The following is a 24458-nucleotide window of genomic DNA, read 5'->3' on the forward strand; positions in this document are numbered from 1 at the left end:
TACTACAGAAAGAATATCTTTGATTAGAAGGCATATCTCAATTTTTGGTTTTGGAAAAATGTGGTCACCATGCATGGGAATATGGTCATCCTTATTATGACTTACCCTGTAGGGCTGCTGGAATTGTCTTACATTGCTGTACCTTTGAATCCAACACAAAACAGAAACCCTTCATGTATATATTCTTTCCACAGGTTTGGTGTACTGTAGGTCCACAGGCCTGGGAAGAAGACAGATTTGACGGGAAAGGACTGACCCCAATACTAGGTTATGCCACCCAAGTTCTAGCAAGAAGTTTTTCCCAGGACTCTTTAATCTTGTGCCTCCCTCTGAGATTAACCCCATTTATCCCATTTATTTTTGTTTGTCCATAGTGTGAATTCCTTGAGAGGGGGGACTTTTTTTCTCTTTGTATTTTTTTCCCTCTCTTTGTATTCCCAAGGCTTAGCATAGTATTTGACATGTTTAGGCACTTAATAAATGCTTGTTGACTTGCCTTGATTCTTTTCCCATTTATCACCTTCCACATCCAGATATTGCACCCCTCCGCCACCCTACAGAGCCCTCTTTGTCTTGTGATCCAGGTGAACCCACCAATAGTTGTGAAGAGTTTGTACCAGCAGTCAGAGAGAGTCCCAGGGACATGTTCACTGCCTCTTGGGGGACTGGGGAGACACAGACATGCATGATGGTCAGATAGGCAGGTCACATATATAAACAGGTTATAAGGAACTAAGGGGAAGAGGAATTTCATGACGTATCCAGCCCTGGATCTTAGTATTCTCTAAATTGGATCAGTCTGTGAGGAATTCAGATTCTTCCCAGAACCAGTCCCTGTTCCCAGGACTTTAATTTTCATTACTTTCCTGTTATTTCTTGAACTCTAAACCTCAGTCCCAACCAGAACTCCCTGATGTTCCAAGGCTCTGCTGGGTACAGAGATCTGCTGCATGTAATCTATGTAATCAATCACCTAACAAGCATTTTTAAAAAATTAATTTGAATTTTCCTGGTTACATGTTAAAACAAGTTTTAACATTCATTTTTAAAACTTTGAGTTCCGGGGGTGGCTAGGTGGCGCAGTGGATAGAGCACTGGCCGTGGAGTCAGGAGGACCTGAGTTCAAATATGACTTCAGACACTTAATAATTACCTAACTGTGTGGTCTTGGGCAAGCCACTTAATCCCATTGCCTTGAAAAATCCAAAAAACAGACAAAACTTTGAGTTCCGAATTCTCTGTTTTCTCCTCATCCCACCGCTTCTCATTAAGCAAGTTATTTGATATAGGTTAAAAAAAATCTGTAGTAATGCAAAACATTTTGATAATAGCCATGTTTTGAACATAAACATAGGACCCCCCCAAAAAAAGAAAACAAGAAAAATAAGGTTTAAAAAAGTATTCTTCAATCTATATTTAATCACTGTCTTTGGGGAGGGATATTCCTTTTTTGTTTTGTTTTGTTTTATTTATTTATTTTTTTGCAAGACATTTAGGTTAAGCGACTTGCCCAGGGTCAGTAAGTATCTGAGATTTGAACTTAGATCCTCCTGACTGTGGAAAGAGATATTCTAACAAGCAATTTTAAGTCAGGCATTAAGTCAGGCATCAGGTCGAGTGGCTGAGTATGCAAAGACAGAAATGAAATAGTCCCTACTCTCATGCAACTTAAATAGAAATATTTTTTTTAAATAGAAATTTTGTTTTGTTGTTGCTGCTGTTGTTGTTCAGTCATGTCCTACTCTATGTGACTCCATTTGGCATTTTCTTGGCAAACATCCCAGAGTGGTTTGTCATTTCCTTCTCTAAATCATTTTACAGAAGAGAAACTTAAGCAAATAAGGTCAAATGACTTGCCCAGGCTCACAGAGCTAGTAAGTATTTGAGACCAGATTTATTTAGGAAGATGGGTTTTCCTGACTCCAGATGCAAGACTCTATCCACTGCGCCACCTAGCTGCCCAAAATAGACTACACATATAAATGTGTTTATCCTTTGCTCTTGAAGAGGACCATGACATCAGAAAGGTGATTCCATGACCTGCAAGTGAATTGGATTTAAGTGAGGGCTGTGCAAAGTTACCAACCTCACTTTCTCCTCTGGCACCATCTGGGTCCAGTGGCCAGATATGGATCAGGACAATTTTAGATGACCCTGGATACAGTGGAAAGATCTTGATCTTTTTAAGTTAGAGTTTTTAACTGGTCTCAGTTTGACTGAGGCAATGTCCATTCAGTCATTAAGGCAGGTAAGAAAAAAAATGAGGCAGAGGTGGGTCTCTTTAACCAATTCTCTCCCCCGAATTGCTCCCCAAAAATGAATCTGGGAGGGGAAGACTCTTAGGGTTTCCTGGCAAAAACAGAAACAATTGCTATTTACTTTTAGCCAATCAGGACCCAAACAATGACCAAGTGCAGTTTCATCAGTTGTTGACCAATTGATTCAAGCCAGAATGATTTGAGGCCTGTAAACTCCAAGATAATTTACCAGGTTTGGGTGATTAAAAATTTCCATTCCTTTGGGCAGAGTATAGGTAGATAAAAGTGTGCTGCCCTATATGAGCAGAGAGGAGAGGAGAGGAAGTGGAATAATATATGGCTGAAAAAGGTAGATTGGAGTCAAATTTTAAGAGCCTTGAATGACATAGAGTAGTATGTTTTTTTATCTTAGAGGTGATAGGCAACAACTTGAGATTATTGAGCAAGGAAGTGGCATGGTTAGATCTGTGCTTTAGGAAAGCTAAGCAAAGGATTGGAGTGGGAATAGACCTGTGGTAGGATGACCAATTAGGAGCCCTAGAATAATACAGAGGTGATGAGGGTCTGACATAGAGTAGTAGTGGTCATGTGAGAAGAGCTTAGAATCAAGATGCAATAGATATTGTAAAGATATAAATGAAGACTTGGCCACTAATTGGATAACCAGTATGATAGAAATTGAAGACTTGAGGATGAATGAGGTTTTGTGTTTGGGCACTGGTGCCCTCCAAAGAAACAGGGAAGTTCAGAAGAAGGATGGATCTATCTCCCCCTTCTATTACTATAATTTAGGGATGCCTAACTTTAGTGGGGTTTTTTAAGTTTTTTTTTTTTTTTTTTTGCAAAGCAATGAGGTTAAGTGGCTTGCCCAAAGCCACACAACTAGGTAATTATTAAGTGTCTGAGGTCGGATTTGAACTCAGGTACTCCTGACTCCAGGGTATGTGTTCTATTTACTGCACCACCTAGCTGCCCCAATGCCTAACTTTAGAAATCTCTCCCTTTCTATCACCTACTGCCACACTTTCCAGACCATATGAGCACATTTCTAGGTTGGTTTGTAAAGAAAATATACACATTCAGAAATAACAAACTAGGGAGAAGTCAATTAGAAGTATATATAAAAGAAAACAAGTGGTACATCATTTCTAAATTCTTCTTTCTAGACAGTATTTAGGGCTGATGTTGGCCCATGATTCATTGATTTAGGACTGATGTTGGTCCATGAACTTTGGGCTTCTTCATGCATATGAACAGCCCCTTGTCAAATTGGGATTTACTCAAATAAGAAATCTGGATTGAACTCAGTGATCTGTTTTTCTGGCCTGGACTCACTCTCAGCCAATCAGAAAGCTTCCTGATGGTATTCGTTCACCTTTTGGTTGGATATACCCATATTCTTGCCTAGCCACTCCTTTATTTCCCTTCTAATCACCAAGGATAAGACAGAAAAATGCAGAGAAGTATTTGCTTCAAAAAGTGTTGCTTCAAAAATAAGAAAAATTTACCCAAACACAAGGTAACCCCCAAAAGTCAGCAAAAAGCCATCACTGGGTATCTGGAAGAGAAAACTGAGAATGGGATATTGCTGGGGCAGGGAACCATCAGACACCAGATGACAATAGAAAAAGTAAGAATTGAAAGCAAAGGTGACAGGTACTTACTCTCTAAGGGAATGGGTAGACATTTTCCAGTACTATATTTACACTCATAGAGTCTTCCTGTTTGGTTGGCAGAAACCCTCACCAAGGGAGCTCCCACAACGAACCTGAGGGTATAGAGGGAATATTGGCATGAAAACAGAGATTGAAAAGGAAAAGATAAGATATCTGTAGAAGACAATATGATAGAAATATTAACACTCACGAAGAAAGATAAAAAAGGCATTATTAGAGTTCATGGCCTTTTCTTAAGAGAGTCCAATATAAGAATTGAAACAAAAAATATAAAAAAAAGAATAGGGAAGTAGAACAGCACAGTTATTCCTTTTCCCTCCTACAGTATTCTTTTAGTTTCTGGGAGAGTTGCCAGTTGATAAAGCTTGACCTTCAGGGCAAACGTGCTATCTCCCCTACCCCACTTAATCTCATAACCAACTCCCCAGAATACCACACAAGGTTGTCCTGTAATGTTGGTGCTGAGCATTTGAAGATAGTTTTGCATTCTCTCTCTCTTTTTTTATTTTTACAGTTTTGCATTCTCAGCAAAGGATATCCCTAGTGAAAGGGGCAAAATGGTGCTCTTCTGTTCTCAAACCACTCCCAACTTTGATGATAGGGACTTGAGCCTAGAAAACCAGGAAGGGAAAAGGCTTCTACAATTATAGTATCCACAACACTTACCGAGATCCTTGAAACTGAACCACACTCTGCCCAAAACCAGGTACATCCTTCTGGAAAATAATGGGATGTTTGATGTCCAGGTTGAACCCATAACAAGAGGCCAAAACTGAGAACAAAGACATGTACACATATGTGAGTGTTTATACATATAATATGTAATTAACATTCATATAATTAATTATGGGATCATATAACCTTTTTTTTAGGTGTTTTTTTTTTTTTGCAAGGCAGATGGGGTTAAGTGGCTTGCCCAAGGCCACATAGCTAGGTAATTATTAAGTGTCTGAGGCCAGATTTGAACCCAGGTACTCCTGACTCCAAGGCCGGTGCTTTATCCACTGCGCCACCTAGCCGCCCCAGGATCATATAATCTTAAAGGCCAACTCTCATTTGAATAGGATACTGAGTCTCAGAGAGGCAAGTGGCTTGCCTAAGGTCATATTGGGAATCAGCATCAGAAGTGAGATTTGAACAAAGGTCCTCTGATTCTAATGAAAAATTAGGTGACCCTACACTGCATAGAACATTGGGTCTGGAGTCAAGAAGACTCTTTCTGGGTTTGAATCCAACCTCAGATACCTACTAGCTGTGTGACCTTGGACAAGTCACTTTAACTTTGCCTCAGTTTCCTCATCTGTAAAATGAACTGTAGAAGAAAATGGCAAACCACTCCTGTATCTTTGCCAAGAAAACCCCAAATGTGGTCATGAAGAGACAGATATGACTGAAAATGCCTAAAAACAACCTATGACTCCAAAACCACTATTGTTTCTATTAGAGGTACCATCACCTCTTGATCCCCTAATTTCCCCTTTAAGCCTTTTATTTCTTCCCAGAATGCAAATTTTCTTTTTTTTTTCTAAGGCAGGACCTCATTTTTCTATCAACTTTGCATCCAGCACCCTGAGCCTAGGGTGCTCTAGAACTTAATTTTTCTAAATGTGATAACTCAATCTTGCTTCTTCCCTGCAATCTTTCCTTTAAAAAAAAGGTCCAAGGACAAAGGGGAGACAAAGGGGAGGTTACAGATAGCAGCTGAAGTCACATAATCACAGAATTTTGGAGTTGGGCAGGATCTCAATCATTGTCTAGTCCACTGCATCTCTAAATTAAGATGTCTCCAAAGTGCCTCTCTACTTGAAGACTTCCAATGAGAAGGAACCCCATTATCCATTTCGTTTTGTACAGCTGCAGGTGTTGGAGAAATTTTTTTCTTTTTTCCTTTATATTTCTTTAATATTTTATTCTTTCTTAAGTAAATGTAAAAATAATTTTTCAGATTCATTTTTCCTTCCCCTCCCCTTCTCTCTCTTTGAGAAGGCAAACAATTTGATAAAGGTTATATATGTTGAATCAATGAAATATTTCCATATTAGTCAAGCTGTAAAAGAACCTGGACCCCCCTTTACTTTAAAATAAAGTAAAAAAAAATGTTTCAATCTGAAATCAGACTCTATTAATTCTCTTTTTTAAAGGTAGATAATATTTTTCATCATAAGTCCTTCAGAATTGTTTTGGATCATCATAATGCTGAGAAAACCTAATAAATGAAATAAATGAAAAACTGGGAAAAGACATGGCAGTAGTGCAAGAAAATCATGAAAATGAAAATCATGAAAATCGTTGATCATCATACAATATTTCTGTTACTGTTTTCAATGTTCTATTGGTTCTATCTCATTTATTGGGTTTTTCTGAGGGCATCCTGAGCTCATCATTTCTTATAGCACTATAGTATTCTATCATAATTATGTATTACATTTTGTTCAGCCTTTCCCCAATTGATGGACATTCCCTTCAGTTTTTAATTCTTTGCTATCATAAACAAAAAGAGCTAGAAGCTCTGGAACTGGATCATAATACTCCTGGAAATTTTATTTTAGGATCTCTTCATGAGGTGATTAGTGGATTTTTTTCATTTTCTATTTTATCCTCTAGTCCTAGGATATGAGGGAGTTTTCTTTGATAATTTTTTGAAAGATGATGTTTAGGCTCTTTTTTTGATCATGGCTTTCAGGTAGTCCAAAAATTCTTAAGTTATCTCTTCTGGATCTATTTTCTAGGTTAGTTATTTTTCCAATGAGATATTTTACATTTTCTTCTATATTTAAAGTTCTTATGGTTTTGCTTTATTGTTTCTTGATGTCTCATGACTACATTTTTTTACCCAATTCTAATTTTGTTTTTTGCAAGGCATTGGAGTTAAATGATTTGCCTAAGGTCACACAGCTATGTGTTATGTGTATGAGACTAGATCTGAACTCAGGTCCTCTTGTCTCCAGGGCTGGTGCTCTATCCACTACACCACTTACCTGCCATACCCAATTCTAATTTTTAGGGCCTTTCTTTCTTTCTTTCTTTCTTTCTTTCTTTCTTTCTTTCTTAAGGCTTTGCAAGGCAAATGGGGTTAAAGTGGCTTGCCCAAGGCCACACAGCTAGGTAATTATTAAGTGTGTGAGGCTGGATTTGAACTCAGGTCCTCCTGACTCCATGGCCGGTGCTCTATCCACTGTACCACCTAGCTGCCCCTTAAGGCATTTCTTAATGCCTTCTGTTTTTTTCTAATAAGTTTGTATCTCCTTTTTCATTTGACCAATTCTGTTTTTAAGGAAATTCTTCTCTTCATTGGATTTTTGTACCTCTTTTACCATTTTGTCTGTTCTGTTTTTTAAGGTGTTATTTTTCTTCCAATTTTTTTCTGTCATCTTTTCAAGTTATTGATCCATTTTTCATGATTTTCTTGCACTACTGACATGTCTTTTCCCAATTTTTCATTTATTTGATTTTTTGTTTGAGTTGTTCATTTAAACTCTTCTAGAAATTCTTTTTAGGCCTGAGATGAATTCACATTTTCTTTGAGGCTTTGAATGTAACAGTATTGACTTTGTTCTCTTCTTTTGATCTTCCCTGCTACTACATTAACTTTCTATGGTCAAAGTCTTCTTTGGTTTGTTTATTTTTCCTTCCTATTTCTTGACATTTAACTTTATATTAAAGTTGGGCTTTGCTCTTAGGGTGGCACAAGCTTCAGGCTTCTTGTACAGCTATTTTCAGAAGTAGTTCTGGGAGCCTATAAGTTTTCAGTTCTTCCAGGATGCTATGATACTATTCTCTGACCTGTGCTCTTATCTATGAGCAACCACAAGCCCTCTTATCCACTCTGAGACTTTGACCAGAGTCATCTGCTCCCTTTTTTTCCACAAGCTCTGGTGTTCTAGTGTTCTTCCTTGCCCTGAGACTGTGAACTGGATCCATATAAGGGCAATGCAACAGAGTCCTATACTCAGTGCCAGCAAAGAACTCCTGTGATCTGCTTTTGACCAGTTGTCCAACCTTCTTACCATCTGTATATCGAGAGCTCTGGAAATCACTGCTGCCAATTCAGTTACTACCAAGGCCTTCTGCTGTCTTTGTCTGCACTGACTGAGTGAACTCCACTCTCACTTCAGTGCAATAGATCTTTCAAGTCAATCTTCTGAGTTGCCTTGGGTTGAAAAATTGTAGTACCTCCTCTGTTTGTGGGTTCTGCTGCTCCAGAATTTGAAGTCTCGTTTAAAGTTAATTGAAGCAAAAATTGGGAGAGCCAAGGAGAATCCTTGCCTTTTCTCCACAATCTTGGTTCCTGGGAAATTTTTCTTGACGTTGAGACTCAATTTGCCTGCTTACATCTTCCTAGTAAGAACTTAATACAGCCTTTCATTCATTTATTCTTTCCTTCACCCAATTCATCCAAATTGAGCAAGGTTAATAGTCACTTGTCTATATTTCAGCCTTTAAATTATCTGGAGACAACTGTCATTTCCCTCTTTATTGTCTCTTCCCCAGGGTAAGTATCTCTTGATCCCTCAACCAATATCATATGACATGGACTCAATGCTCTTCGCTGTCTTTTCTTCTCTCCACTGAATGTTCATTTTTGTCTTTTTTAAGCAGAGGCGCCAAAATCTGAACATGTTGTTCCAGATGTGGTCTGATCAGCATAAGGTATGAAGAGATAATCTCTTCCTTATTCCTAGAAGTTCTGCCTCTCTTGATGTATCCTAGTATATAGATAGGTCTTTTGGTCAGCCTTCCACAGTATTGCCATTCAGTGCCATTTACTGAGTAACCCACAGAAGTTCCGAATAGCTAAGCTATTTTGGAAATTTCAAAAGTTTACTTTTGTCAACCTGAAAAAAGAAAAACTTATAGCAATTCAGTGATTGGTAAATTAAACAGAGGCATTTATTCAGGGCTGAGGAAATGGAGTTTGAGACAACAGATTGCCTTATTCAGACAGGGTTGCCTGAGAAGGAAGGGGAATAGGAGATTCTTACAGTGCACAGTTGTGGGAAATAACAGAGTCTGGATACACAGAACAGCCTAATTACAAGAAGGGAGTGTTGGTGGTGATGAGGGATTACCAGAAATGTCCTTAGAACTATCTCTGTCCAGGAACGGGGCAGTTAAAAACTGCTGAATTTTGTGAGTTGGGAGACAGGGTATCTTCCTGGGGGCAGATAGAAATTGCTTTTCTGAGCAGGGTGGGACCTAGATTTTCCCAGGGGTTGATATTTGTTTGAGTTTGTCATAATGTAAAGGAAGAGATAAGATATGTGTGTGTGTGTGTGTGTATACAAATGTGTATACATATCTACAATGCATACATATGCACAAATTTTTAAATATACACAAAACACACACACACATACATAAATATATCCATATGGACACACATTGTTGCTGAATCATTTTTTCCTTCATGTCAGATTCTTCCTGATCCCATTTGGGGCTTTCTTAGTAGAGATACTGGAGTAATTTGCCATTTTCTTCCCAGCTCATTTTACAGTTGAGGAAACTGAAGCAAATAGGTCACAGAGCTAGTAAGAGTCTGAGGTCAGATTTGAATTCAGAAAGATGAGTCTTCCTGACTCCAGACTTGACTGCTGTGCCACTTAAAGGATATATATGTATATATATATATATATATATATATATATATACATATATATATACATATATATATATCTGAATTTGTATATGTACATATATATCCATATCCATATAGATTCATATATACATACTTTATATACAACTATGACTAACCACAACTTTCTTAGAAATTGATCTTCCTTAGGGCTTTTTTCTTTAAACAAAACAAAACAAAACCCTATTTCACTAGCTAGATCACAAAATGGTACCTATTCTCTAGATTTTAAGGAAAACAAACATTTATTTGTATATTCAAATTCAAAGTTTATTGAAAATTCTACCTCATTTATTTTCCCACACCTCTGAGGTCATTGATTTTGGAACATCTGAAGAGGCATCTCTTTCCACCAATACATCTTTTAACCTTGGTTGATTGAGGACTTTGAGAAACTGAGTGACTTGCTCAGGATCATATAACTAGTAAAGTTCAAATGAAGCCAGCTCTCTATTAATTAGAATATACTGACAGTAGCTTCAGAAATTAGAATAGAAAAAGTACAGACGCTTGGGACTTGGAAGACTTTACAGATCATCCAGTTCTGTCTCAATTTAATTTTGAATATATTAGTGTATAATTACATGTGTAAGTGTTTTCTTCCATCTGACCCCCATTAGAATTGTAGGCTCCTTGAAAATTGTTTTGCTTTTTCTCTTTGTATCACCAACATATAGCTGGCACATAGAAAGTACTTAAAAACACTCATTGATTGATATAGAGCAAGAAATTTGATCTACTGAGGTTTAGTGATCTGTTGGAATTTCCTTAATTTGGAGAAAGCTATGGTGTTTTCTCTTCTCTGGGTTAAGCATCCTCAAGTTCCTCAACCAATCTTCATATCACATGGATACAATGCTTTCCCTGCCCTATATTCCTCCACTTTAAATAGATTGCTCAAGCTCCATGGACCGCTGTTTCGTGGTCTGTATCAATCCATCAGTAACAGAGTCACAACAGGGGTCAAGAATGTACATTTTTCATCATATCTTCCAGTAGTTAAAAGGGAGGAGAGTTATGGAGGATTTCATATGCTTTCCCTTCTAACTTTCCCAGAATAATCTGACTTCTCTTTCTATAGAACTCCTTCCCCTTAGTGTGAGAAAGTTGAGTCTAATAGTAAGAACCAGAGGCTGAATGGGAAGGGGTAGGGCAGGGAATGGGAAACTGATGGGGCAAAGATCATTCTGGGAATGGAACCCTTGAAACCTTAAAAAGAGCTGAGTCATTAATATGACATCCAAGAACTATTGATCAGGATGCTGAGAATTCCATCCTTCTTATACCCAGGAGTCAATGTCTCTCTGTCTTCCAACCCTGAACAATATCAGAGCAATGTGCTTATCTCTTCTTTGTTAGAACAAGTTCTACTCCGTCCTCACACTGTCAAGGGAGTTCAATTCTTAATGAATAATAACTTTTGATGGGTAGAGGACAGCAAATATTTTATTTTCTTCACTCAGACATTTATCAAGTATCTTCTAGAAATAATGCACTGAACTTGATGCTGGGATAGATATCATGATCAAAAAATATGATTTCTGCTGTAAAGGAGTTTACAGTCTAGGGAGAGATCCAGCTGAATATAATATGAATTGGAATAGGAGTCCATAATATTACAAATTCACATTTGTGATTTACAAAATTGCTTTCCTCACAACAGCCCTAGTAGGGAGGTAGGGCAAGTAGTATTATTTCTATTTTATAACTCAGGAATTTAGGGTTCAGAGTACTTAAAGATCTTGCTCAAAGTCATACAGCTATAAAGGGTTGTGAAAATCAATAGTTTCCTGAGCTGAGGTCCAGCCATTCCTCCACCTTACCTCCAACCCCAGGTCCTATTCTGGTCTTCTTCACTCCTTTCTATCCATCTATCTTTCTTTTTTCCTTCTCAGAACTCCAAATAATAGACTGCTAGATGGGGACTTTACTCTTTCTACCTAATCACCTCACCCCCCCACCCCCCACCCCCGCCTTTCCACTCACCTGTGATCAGCAATACTACACCGGCTGTCATAGCTGGAGTGGTTTTGGAGGTGCCTCCTAGGAACTGAGCAGTGCAGAGTAAAGTGGTTTAGGAGAAGAGGTGGGGCAGAAGCAGACTGCTGACAAGAATCTGATGGGGGTTAGCTCAATAAGTTACTTGGAGCTGCAAATTGGGGGTGGAGAACTTGGGTTAATAGTAAAACAGAAGAAGCAGGGGAAAGGAACACACTTTGCAACCAATCAACTGCTCTTCCTACAATAATCTTGACTCCTTTCCAGAACTCTGGCATCTTGTCTTGCTATGATTTTCCTTACCAGGTCCCACAAATTGATTAGGTGATAGGTGTAGTTCTGAGCAGGGCTTGTTTAAAAGGAAGAAAGAAGGTAGGACAAAGCTCCTTTGCAGGGACAAAAACCATATAAATGGTTCATTGATCTCTTTTGATTTTGAATTGAAATGGTTTCTGGAAATGTCCCTCTTGCTTCTTCCAAATTGAACTCTCCCTTGTAATGAGGGAAAACTACATAAACTAATAAATAAAGCAAAAGCATCATATGCAATGTTCTACCCTGGTAACCCCTTCTCTTCTGAGAAGAGAAGATTTCATAAGCTGTCTTTGAGTACTATTACTAGTTTTTAAATTTCTCAGTTTGACTTCCCTTCTGAAAAATTTTAATTACTTTATTGTAGTAATTTTTTTTAGGACAGCTTTTCTCACTCTTCAGTTCATATACATCTTTGAGTTTATCTTATTTCTTCATTTTTTACTTCTTGTTGAATAATAGTATTCCATTATCTGAAAATACTATTTTTAAGTTATTACCTACTACATAAAGTGCTATTAATATTTTAACATATGCTGGACTTTTTTTCTGTCTTTGGCCTTGAGAATATATGCCTAGTGGGGGGGAGCAGTGTTTCAAAGACTGTATAATGCACATTATAATTCTGTTGATTAGCTTAATCATTTTTCTCTCATAATTACAACTTGTTATATAGAGTAGTTGGACTAATGCACAGCTCCACCAACAGTGTATTTAGTGTTTCTGTTTTTCAACAGTTGCCACTTACCATTTTTGTCACCTTTTGCCTAAATATCTTGAGAATATGAGGTAAAACCTTAGATTTGCTTTGTGTTTCTCTTTCAGTGATTTGGAGTATTTTTTTCATATACTCCCTTTGAAAGTTGTTCATATTATTTAAAGATTTATTTATTGGAGAATTGATCTTGATCATGTGTTTGTCAGTCTCCTATATCTATAGCAGTCTGCTATCCTATTGTGGATATCACTGATATTTGCTGTAAATATCGTCCCTCTTTAAAGTTTCTTTTTATTTTATTTTCATTAATTTTGTAAAAAACCCACTCTCAAGGAGTTATTAATTTTAAGCTTATTTTCCTCTTAATACAATTTTTATAGAGGTATTGTCCCAATATCTTTTTTCCCCAAAGAAAGTATTTATTTGATAAGTGCTACCAAAGCAAACAAATAAAATAACCTCCAAATACCTCCTCTCACCCAAGTTTATATATACCAATATAGTCTCCACAAAAGTTCATTGGTTACAACACTTGGTAAAAAAAGTTTGCTGACTTTTTCTGTGAAAAAAAATGGTTGTTAGTGGTAATTGATATGCTACTTGGCAGATATTTTCTTCAGTATTGTGTGTGTGTGTGTGTGTGTGTGTGTGTGTGTGTGTGTATCTCCTTTACCTTGACTCTTTTTTTTTTAAGTTTTTTTTTTTTGCAAGGCAATGGGGTTAAGTGCCCAAGGCCACACAGCTAGGTAGTTATTAAGTGTCTGAGGCTGGATTTGAACTCAGGTACTCCTGACTCCAGGGCTGGTGCTCTATCCACTTTGCCACCTAGCCACCCCATACCTTGACTCTTTCTTCATGACTTTCTTGCACCACTGTCATTTCTTTTCCCAATATTTCATCTACCTCTTTTATTCTTTTTTTGTGGGGGGGAAGTTCTTTCAGGAATTCTTTTTTGGGCCTGACACCAATTCACATTTTCTTGGAGTCTTTGGATATAGCAGTTTTGACTTTGTTATCCTCTTCTGGGTAGGTGTTTTGATCTTCCCTGTCACCACTGTTAACTTTCTATGATCAGAGTCTATTTTTGCTGTTAATTTTTCCATCCTATTTCTTGACTTTAACTTTATACTGAAGTTGGGCTCTGCTCCCAGGGTGGAAGGGGTACTGTCCCAAGTTTCAAGAAGCTGTTTTCAGATTTACTTCTGGGGGATTGTAAGCTTTCAGTTCTTCCAAGGTGGTATTATCTAAGAAGAAATGTGTTTACTATTCTCCTGGTCTGTGAATAATCACTCACTCTCTTGCAAATGTAATCTCTGGTATGCCAATGCTCCTCCTTGCCCTGGGACTGTGACCCAGATCTGAGTATGGGCAATTTAGCAGAGTCCTGTACCCAGGGTCAATAAAAGGACTCCTATAATGTCCTCTTTTTTTTTAAGGTTTTTTTTTGCAAGGCAAACGGGGTTAAGTGGCTTGCCCAAGGCCACACAGCTAAGTAATTATTAAGTGTCTGAGACTGAATTTGAACCCAGGTACTCCTGACTCCAGGACCGGTGCTTTATCCACTACGCCACCTAGCCGCCCCTATAATGTCCTTCTAATCAATTGTCTGATTCCCTTACCATCAGTGAGAGATCCAGAAGTAGCCTCTGCTGCTGCTGCTGATTCAGTCATTCTGCCCCTGGCCCCTTCCCCAAGTTTTGGTGCTGGTTTAGCCTGCACTGGATTGTGCTCTCCTCCCACCCTAGTACAATAACTGAGTTGTTTCACCTCATCCTTCTGTGGGTTCTGTCACTCCAGAATGTTTTAAGGCATTATTTAAAGTTGTTTGGAGGGGGATCTGGGAGAGCTGAGGGGAGTCCTTGCATTCTCTAATTCCATTTTTTTTTTTTGCAAGGCAATGGGGTTAAGTGGCTTGCCCAAGGCCACACAGCTAGGTAATTATTAAGTGTCTGAGGCCAAATTTGAACTCGGGTACTCCTGACTCCAGGGCAGGTTCTCTATTCACTACACCACCTAGCCGCCCCTTCTAATTCCATTTTAAAGGCTAAGTTTGTGCTTAGAGCCAAAAGCCTCTCACCACCCTCTTCAAAAGTCTGCTAAGCCCCTCTCCTGTTTTTCTTCGTTTCTATTATGCTTAGGATCTTGCTTTCAGCCAATTGCTTATCAGAACAACTGAAAAATGCCTTGATATTTATATTTTAACAAGGGATTCCTAGGATCCAAAGGCCTTCAAGACTTAAAGGACTGAATGTCTAAGAGGAATGTCAAGTATCATGATAGGCAGAGGAGGAGAGATGTTGTGGATCATTCTTAGTCTCCCCCAAGTCAATGAACCTACTTGTAAGATTCATCTTGATGATGAATAACCACCTCTTTTCTCATTCATACAGGTGAACAGAAATATAAACCATCTTCCCTCAGACTCTCAGTTTCCTTGTCTATAAAAGTATTGAGGATCAAATTAGAAACATTATACAATTTTGGCTACCAATGGGAATAAAGCATTCCTTTGGAGTCTTATGTTCAGAAAGTCTAGAATAGGCTCATTCACAAAGGGCAGGAAATATCTTGAGGCAGCATGGCATAGTGGATTTGAAATAAGAGACAGAAAGAGCTAAATTCAAGTCCCATCTCAGACTCCTATAGGTATGAAACCTTGGACAAATCATTTAATTTCTCTTACTTTCCTCTTTTATTTATTAATTTATTTATTTTTAAATAGAGAGGGGTTTTTTTAGGTTTTTGCAAGGCAATATAGGGTTAAATGGCTCAGTTTTCTCTTTCATTTTTAAAATGAGAGATTTGGATACACTGCCCTCCAAGATTCCTTCCAACTCCAAGTCTGTGATTCTATCATCTGACCTGGACTTGTCTAATTAGTCTAAAGAGGAACATGGTAGAAGGACCTTTGGAAAGGAGAGAACAAGTAAAAGACTTACTCTTTTCTCTCTAACCCACTACCCTAATCTGTGGGGACCAAATGTAAGGTTCTTCTCAGTGCTCCTCTTCCTGGGCATTGGAAGAGGGCTATATATGGAAATCATCACAATTGATGCTGACAGGCCACTACAGTAACCTATATTTTTATTCCTTCCCTCCCCACTTCTCACTTTGGTTAGCTGGTATAAAAAATGATTGTTACTTGTCCTTACTTTGAGGTCGATTAGAACAAACCTTCCAATCCCAGAATAAACAACCCCTGGTGAGTGTCCATGTTTCCAACCTTTGCTGAGAACTACTTACATTGTTCTTTTTTTAAATTTCCAATAAAAAACTAAAAAGTATAGTTTAGTAGAAACAGGGATTCAAAGAGCTGCCCAATACTTTTGTCCTTGAATGAGGCAAAGGTGCTGAGTCTGGAGACTCTCCACTTTCCTTTGCCTGAAGACCCTCAACATTGATAGGATCAACTGACCTTCAGATACTGTGTCACTCACTCTAATTTATTTCCCATTGGAATTGAAGGGAGAAGACTAACTCCATTTTCCTACAGGAGTGATGTTCTCCACAGTCCTCCAGTCTGCCAGTCCCAAAAGTAAAGTCACAAAGGCTAAAAAGAATAGGTAGGTTAACTCGTAGGCAAGGAGTTTTATTCAAATATGCCAAAATGACAATGTTTTCCAGACAGGTTCTGAGCACCCTGTGGATGTTTGTATATAAAGGACTAAGTTCTATGTCTAGTCCTACATAGAAGAGTTTGTAGTAGCAGCTAGGCAAAAGGCTCTCATCTCAGGCCTAGCTTTGTCCAGGGAAAGGGAGGACTGAGATTCTACCCCTTGGAGAATAGGTTCTAGGAAATCCCTAGGAGAATGGGATAGCTGCATCAGGAACCGAGGACTTGGGAGTCTTCATTGTTCAGGGCGAGTTCTTGAGCTTTATCTTCCATCATGTTCTTATACTGACGTTTGAAGAAACCAAGCTGTGTGGGGGCGCAAAAGGAAGTAGAATTAGGGGACAAGTCAGGAGGAAGTAAAGGGAACTTAGCAGCATGGGAAATGGGGGAAGTGGGACCAGAGAGGAGGAGTCTCACCTTATATAATCCAGCTGTGATGAGTGCCAGCAGCAGGAGTCCTCCCACAGTGCTGCCCAAGACGAGGGGGATGGGATTGTGGATCTCATACTGTTCCACTACTGTCTCTATCTGGTTTGGAGGAAACCCCATCAATAAATCAACCAATCCACTTTTTATTATCCACTTAAGCAAAAAAAAAAATTCCACTAAATACCAATTTATATTGTACCAAGAAAGATTTGCTGGCCTTATTGGCTCAATTACCTGGGTCCTCAAAAAGGCCTCTTGCCCTGGAAGTTGGGAGTACTTCAATTCATCAAAAGATATTTTGGCTGAAGTTATAAACAATAGCTTTTTCAGGTGAGTCTGCCAAAGGAAGGGAAGAAGATTGAGGTTCAGGGGAAGTTACAGAGAAGGGAAAATGTGGGGTGTGGAGTAGCACCATCCAAGAATGGAGATCATGAAGCTGATTTGGACACAGGATATTAGGGAGGAAGCCTAGGGCCAAGAAAAGAACACAGGCACGATGGCAGGGGTACTTAAGCTCTTTTTTGTGCCAAGGATTCTTTTATCAATCTGGTGGAATCTATGGACTCCTCAGAATAATGTTTTTAAATGCATAAAATTACATAAGATTATGTATAATGTAAATATGATATAAAACATGATTATACAAAAGTATGATTACAAATATGTGATATGATAATAAAATTATATTGGAATGTAGTTATCAAAATATTTAAAAATCTATTGAAGAACAAGTTTGTGGACCCCAAGTTAAGAACCCCTGATGGAGAGTAGTCTGAGGGACTGGGTTCAAATCTTTTCTCTAATACTTACCGCTGGTGTGACTTCCCAAAAAATAATGGATTTGGCCTCAGATATCCTTTGTGGCCTCTCTCAGTTCCAAAGCCATTCTCTTACATTCCCCCACCCCCACCCCCATTCCCCCACCTCTGCTATATACCTGGCTAACCCAGCCAAAGCTGAAATTGCCTTTAATGATGAAGTCAAGCTCCTCTTGGATGTTGAAGGTGGGGATATCACAACCAATTCTCAAGCAGGCAGTGATGGAGCAGTCCTAGGGAAGGGAGAAGACTAGGTTCTAAAGGAATCAGATTTCAGGTTTAGGATTTAAAGTAAGGTGAACTCTGTTTAGTTTGAGGTGAGAAAGTGAGTACAGCTAAATGTCTCTGAAGTAAAATAACAACCACTGAGTCTATCATTGAACTTCTATGTTCTCTTAATAAATTGGGGACAATTCTAGAGTCCATTCTCACCAGCACCGAACTCTTTTTGATGTGGGTCAGGAAGTCAGAGTGACTGGGTTCTTCTCTTTCAGTGACACATTGAATTGATGAATCCTAGGGAGAGAAACATCAAGCAAAGAGTCAAGGTCTTTAGTGTGAAATAGGAGGATTTGTTGGGGAAACAGGGAAGTTATGGTTCAGTTCAAAGAAGGGACATGGGAGAGTAACTCTTATTTCGGATCCTAGAGTACCTGGGGAAAAATGACTGAGGTCAGATTCCACACAGACACCTTATTCAATTCCATGGGAACCCAGAAGTCTATATGGGCAGGAAGAGCCCTCTGTCCCAGGTTATTTATCTGTAGAGAAATGGAAAATAATGTTTGAATCCTGTCCTCTCCTTGACTCTTCCCTAACTATAACTTGATCCTATTTCTATTCCTAACCCTATACATTTCATATCCAAGTGCAACCAAAACCCATTGAAACTGAGCCTGGGGCAAATTCAGTGGGTAGAGGACAGTGGGGCCTGTGGTGGTATATAAGACAGCCCTACCACTGATATATTTAGACTGAAAAATGGTTGATAGTTCATGCTCCAGAGAGATCTGATCCCCTCATAGAAGGTTGGGACATAAGGGTGAGGGATACAACCCTGGGAGTGGGAGTAGGGGATAATTTTTCTCTGTGTCTCTGGAGGACTGTGAGGCAAAGAAGGACCCCCACCCAATATCTGAACCATGGGGCAAAGTCCCATTTTTTTCCATTCTAGCTTTGACTCTGCTCTTTTGTCTATATCTTCTCAGACACCATGGGATTTTGGTCCCTCCTCCCTTACTCGGTATCTGTACTCAGTCACATTAATTTGATTCTCTTCTGAAATTGAGAAGTTGAGATACTTGGTGGAGTCTTCAAGGCTGATGAGAGAAGAGAAAGTGTTAATGGAATAAATAACCCCATGGAAAGTCCCTGAATAAGGTTCAGACTGAATAAACAGGTCAGGTTTAACGTTAAACACAGAGTTAACAGGGTCCTTAGAGGTCGGATAGTCTAATCTCCAAAGAAGGGAAATGACTCCTCCAAAGTCACACAGTTGCTATAGCATTACTAATAGGACCCTATTGTTAATTAGGGTGAAGTGACAACTGCTCAAATAGAGACCAAGGAAAGAGTAGCTGTTAGGGAAAGGGAATTCTGTTGTAGCTTTGGATTTTGGTGTTTTAGATGCTATAGTCATCCACACACCTGGGAAACATACCTTTGCCAGAGGAAATGGACAGAAGTATAGCAGGTACAAAAGTATTTGCTATTCTAGGTATAGGACAACTAATTAGTTTAGTGGATAGAACCCTGGAACTAGAGTCAGGAAGATCTGAGTTCAAATCTGTCCTCAAACACTTACCAACTGTATGACCCTGGGCAAGTCACTTAATCCCTATTTTCCTCTCAGTTCCATATTTGTAAAATGGGGACATAGTGGAGAAATGTGGGAAACTACTCCAGTATCTTTGCCAAGAAGGGCAATGTTTGTGGAGTCAGAGTCAGATGTGACTGAACAATTGAAAAACAAATATTAGGTTTAACAGAGAGTACTGGGAATCAGGCAACTTGTACTCTAATCCAGATGGCCAAACTTTTTTTTTTTAAGTTTTTGCAAGGCAATGGGGGTTAAGTGGCTTGCCCAAGGCCACACAGCTAGGTAATTATTAAGTGTCTGAGGCTGGATTTGAACTCAGGTACTCCTGACTCCAGGGCCAGTGCTCTATTCACTGCACCACCTAGCCGCCCCAGGCCACTAACTTTTGATGCCATCTTGGCCAAGTTAAATTTCCCCTCTTTGGTTCTTGGTTTCCTACCTTGTAAAATGACTTTAAAAAAGTCAATCATTGTTAATTATACACACACACATGCCATATACACTATATATTTTTATATATATATATATATATATATATACATACACATTTATATATATACAGTTAATTAACAATGATTGACTTTTTAAAGTTTGCATAACACTTTAATAATAGTTAATATTTATATAGCACTTACTCTTTTTAAAAATTAATTTATTTATGCTAGTGTTCAACAATCTTTTTTTGCAAAATTTTTGAGTTTTACATTTTTCTCCCTCCCCTCCCCTGATGAAAAGCAATCTAATATGTGTATAACACTCACTCTTGAAAGATACTATGCATCCTAAGTGTTTTACATAAATTATATAATTTGACCCTATATTATAGTTTAGAAATTTGAGACAGGCAGATGAAGTGACTTGCCCAGAGTAACACAACTAGTTAAGAATCATGAGCAAGGTTGGATTTGAACTCGGATCTCCCTGATTCCAGATCAGGCACTTTTACTTTATATTCTTTGTCACATTTAACAATGCCTGGGAGTTGGATTTTATCTTCAGAAAGATTAAGGAGCATGCTTAGTTAGAGTTTCTCAGCTGCTCAGTGTCAGAGTTGGGATTCCATATTCAGAGCCTAACAATCTGCCTCCTGCCACAGCAGACCACAATGCAGAGAAGGAAACCCAATTTTAGATTAACATCTCAAATCATAAGGCACTCCCTCTTCTGATTTCAAAATCTCTTTCTCTAGAAAATTCCAAATTTCTTGGCTTCATGGCTTGTGTTTGAACTTTCCCCATTGCTCTGGTAATGGGGGTGGTGTGGGCAATGGCATTGATGATGATGGTGTGTGTGTGTGTGTGTCAGGAAATGTGTGTGGGTGAAGAGGCAAGAGAACTGCAGTGAGGAAGTATGCCTTTCCTTCTCCCAGTAAGAGACACAATAGATTAAATTTGATAGTATTTTAGTATCAACTCTGCTAAGAGCACTAGAGGTGGAATCATGTGTCCTAGGTTCTATGTCTGACTCCACTGCTTTACTACCCAGGTGACTGTGGGCAAATCACTTAACCTTAGTGGGTCTCAGTTTCCTCCTCTATAAAATGAGCAAATTGGAATAAATTATTTCTTTTTTAAAATTTAATTTTAATTTATTTTTCTCAATTATATGTACACATGTAATTTTTAAACATTTTAAACAATTGTTTAAAAATTTTTTTGGAGTTCCATATTCTCTTCCTACCTTCTTCTCTCCCATCTTTGAAAAGGCAAATAATTTGATATAAATTATATACATGTAAGTCATGTAAAACGAAAATCAAAAAAACTTATAATAAAAAAAGTAAAAAAGAAAGTATGCTTTGCAGTACCATGATCAAAGACAATTCTAAAGGAATGCAGACCAAAGCTTACTATTTTCAATTTTTAAAATGTTTTGTGCATTTTTCTTTTTCATGGTTTTTCTTCTTTTTTTTGTTGTGATTCTTCTTTCACAACATGATTAACATGAAATATATGTTTAACATAGTTATGCATGTATAACCTATTACTTGCTCTCAAAGGAAAGGGGGAGAGAAGGGAGGGAGAAAGAAAAATATGGAAATCAAAACCTTACAAAAACTGATTACTGAAAACTATCTTTATATGTAGTTGGTAAAATAAATAAATACTTTTTTAAGAAAAGAAAGTTTGCTTCAAGCTGTATTCAGATTCTATCACTTCTTTCTCTGGAGGCACATAGTATTTTTCATGTCTTTCAGAAGGCTGGATGATTTCTAAGGTCTCTTTTAGTAAGTGGCCTTCCACCAGGTGCTTCTCACTCCCTGCATCTAATCACCTTTCTGGAGCTATTCACACCTCTGCTCCTCAGGGTTCAGCTCTAACCATGAAGTTTAAACCACTGGCCACATCCTCCTCTGCGTTTCCCTCTCTACAAAGCCTTTATAAAAGGTCAGTCTTTATTAACTGCTAAATTTCCCTTCCAAAGACCTCATGTTTTGATGGTGAACTCAATATGGGCTGTGCAATTCCATATGTTCATTGACAGTGTCCTGTGGCCAAAATTTAAATTTAAAATTAAAGTACAATGGTTTGTTATGGTGTCTGTAAGTTTCAACAATGCATATGGAAGGAATAGATATAGATATGAAAGTTTCCATATGGAAGGAGATCATTCATTCCAAGGGGACCTTCTGGAAGCAGATATATCCTAGCAAAATAGTATAGATGGAACAGTAGCTTTACCAATAGTTATTCAAGTTATAGAAAGTAAGTGGTGTCCCAAGTCTACAGTTAAATTCAACAAGTATTTATTAAACACTGATTATATGCAAGATGAGAGGCCCTGTGGCTTAGGTGGTGTGGATTTGGCCTTGTAGCTAGGGTAACCAAGTTCACCCTAGAGAAGTCATTCAATTTCTCAGTGCCTCAGAAGATTTTTCTATTAGACTGTCAATTTCAGAATGGATGCTGTACTTCCCTATTCTGAAGAAATAACAAGTCCAATTCAAAAAACAAACCGAAAAATCCAACCAAAAATAAAAAGCCAAAATGTTTATTACTAGACTAAGTACTATGTGTCTCAACACACAACATATTGGAGGTACTTAATATTCCCTGAATGAATGAGCAATTTTTCATGTACTTTGGCCCTATCTGCTTACAGTGTCTGGTGTTCCAAAGACAAACATGAAATAGTCTCTGTCCCCAAGGACACAATGTAGGTGTCCAATAAATATTTGTTGACTTGATTTGATTTTTTATCATTCTTTTGCTCAACTTTCCATGACTCTCTATTGACTACCAACTATTTCAAACTCTTTTGTCTGACTTTCAAGGTCCTTAGTCATCTGACAGCTAAATGGTACAGTATAGAAAGTACTAGATCTCAGTTTCCTTATCTGTAAAATGGGATGATAAGAGCATATCCCTCCCATGATTGGGGTGAGAATCAGATAATATTTATAATGTGCCTGGCCCTATGTAAATGTTTATTATTATTATTATTATTATTATTATTATTATTATTATTATTCACTTGTCTTATCCCTTAACTTTCATTACTCTTAAAATTCTTCATTCAGAGACTCTCGGTTCCAATCCAACTAACTGGTCTTTTCAGTGTCTTCTGAAAACACCAAGCTGACTTTCTCTTCCATGTGTACATCATTCAAGACCCAGATCAAGTTGCATTTTTTTTGCAAGATCACTCTTCAAGGTCTCACAAGATATACATAGACTTGTTCCTTCTCAGGACTCTTAGAAAATGAGAACTAAGGAATTAACACTTGATTATCTTCTGTCTTTTTCTGTTTCTTGATTATAAGTTTTATTTCCACCACAAGTTTGAAAATGGAATGAGAGTAGGGGCTGGGATTGTGTCTTTTCCTTCTGTAGTTAGTCTGAGTAGAAATGAGTTAAACTAGTTGAGGTGTTATGGGAAAAGTCTTGGATCTGGGACCACCAAAGTTGGGTTTATATCCTGACTTGACTACTTCTCTATGTGACCTTGAACTACTCACTCTTTCTCTGAGGCTCAGGGCCTTATCTATTAAATGGTAATAATGACACTTTACTCAAAGGACCATTATAAGAATGCAACGAAATGATGTGTTTTGTATAACTTTAGTTCTAAATAAATATCTTTAGATGAAGGTGCTTTACATAATTGGATGTCTATAAATGTAAGGCAGTGTTATTTCTGGCACTCAGTTACACTGTCATGATTAGCATGATTTCCTAATTTTTTTGAGTCATGTCCAACTCTTCACATCCCCATTTGGGGTTTTCTTGGCAAAGATACTAGAATGGTTTGTCATTTCCTTTCCAGTTCATTTTACAGATGAGGAAACTGAGGCAAATAGGATTAAGTGACTTGCCCAGGGTCTCACAGCTAGTGCCTGAGGCCAGATTTGAAGTCAGGAAAAAATAAGTCTTCTTGATTTCAGTCCCAGCACTATCTACTGTCCATCTCGATGCCCTGATATTCTTATGTGAAGGACAATAATAAAAATCACATTAACATAAAAGTACAGCTTCTAGAGGAATTAAGTCCTTAAAGATAATTGAGTATCAGAGAAGAGAATGTGGTACCTGTTGATGACTGTGTAGATGGCATATTTCACCGGTAGTTTCAGCTGAAAAATGTTTTTACTGGTCATAGGTATGTTGTTATCACTGGGGAAAAAAAAGAGAAAGATCATCCAAGATGGGATCCCAGCAGAAAAAGTTTTTATGCTTTGGGTAGAATAAGCTAACCTCAAAGCAAATCAAGAAGTTTTTATCAAGTACATTCTGGGGATAAAAACAAAGGCAAAAACAGCCCTTGCCTTTGGGGAGCTGATAATCTAATGGTGGAGAAGACATAAAAACCATTATGTGCAAACAAAATATGGATAGGATCACTTAGAGATTATCTCAGAGGGAAGGCCCTAGAACTGTGAGATACAGGGAAAGGTTTATTATACTAAGTAGTATATATACATACATACATACATACATACATACATATATATCAATATACATAGAGTAGGTGTTTACTAAATATTTCCTGAATGAAAGAGTGAGTTTTCATGTCCTTTGTCTTACCTGCTCACAGTACTTTTGAGGAGTACCTGATCTCCAAGGTTGGCAATAGGGGACACATCAAATGTCACTATGAAAGTAACCTGATAGAAGAGAGTGAAACAGAAGGTAGGAAGTCATGAGATGAATGAAATAGGGAAGTATAACTTCCCTAGGAAGGAAAA

The 24458-nt window shown here is 38.0% G+C and overlaps 2 protein-coding genes across 3 annotated transcripts in view; both read right to left on the reverse strand.

Annotated features, from left to right (window-relative positions):
- The window catches only part of LOC141503295 (integrin alpha-D-like), a 29625-nt gene extending 17915 nt beyond the window's left edge, over positions 1–11710 (reverse strand). Inside the window, exons 1-5 of one of the 2 annotated variants that reach the window (XM_074208513.1) lie at positions 11553–11710; positions 4601–4706; positions 3923–4026; positions 595–665; positions 106–220 (exon numbers count right to left, since the gene is read on the reverse strand). In XM_074208513.1, coding sequence (XP_074064614.1) covers positions 106–220; positions 595–665; positions 3923–4026; positions 4601–4706; positions 11553–11583 — 427 coding nt within the window. In that variant the 5' untranslated portion in view covers positions 11584–11710. The remainder of the gene's footprint in view (positions 1–105; positions 221–594; positions 666–3922; positions 4027–4600; positions 4707–11552) is intronic. The other variant, XM_074208512.1, reaches the window with a different exon arrangement.
- A 4436-nt stretch (positions 11711–16146) lies between these two features.
- Positions 16147–24458, reverse strand: part of LOC141502441 (integrin alpha-D-like) — a 39782-nt gene continuing 31470 nt past the window's right edge. Inside the window, exons 22-30 of the mRNA XM_074207188.1 lie at positions 24298–24377; positions 23803–23886; positions 18695–18773; positions 18108–18215; positions 17887–17970; positions 17574–17687; positions 16871–16972; positions 16625–16735; positions 16147–16513 (exon numbers count right to left, since the gene is read on the reverse strand). Of these exons, the coding sequence (XP_074063289.1) occupies positions 16418–16513; positions 16625–16735; positions 16871–16972; positions 17574–17687; positions 17887–17970; positions 18108–18215; positions 18695–18773; positions 23803–23886; positions 24298–24377 (858 nt within the window). The 3' untranslated portion in view covers positions 16147–16417. The remainder of the gene's footprint in view (positions 16514–16624; positions 16736–16870; positions 16973–17573; positions 17688–17886; positions 17971–18107; positions 18216–18694; positions 18774–23802; positions 23887–24297; positions 24378–24458) is intronic.

Source organism: Macrotis lagotis, chromosome X (assembly GCF_037893015.1).
Source record: "Macrotis lagotis isolate mMagLag1 chromosome X, bilby.v1.9.chrom.fasta, whole genome shotgun sequence".
NCBI classification, from domain to species: Eukaryota; Metazoa; Chordata; class Mammalia; order Peramelemorphia; family Peramelidae; genus Macrotis; species Macrotis lagotis.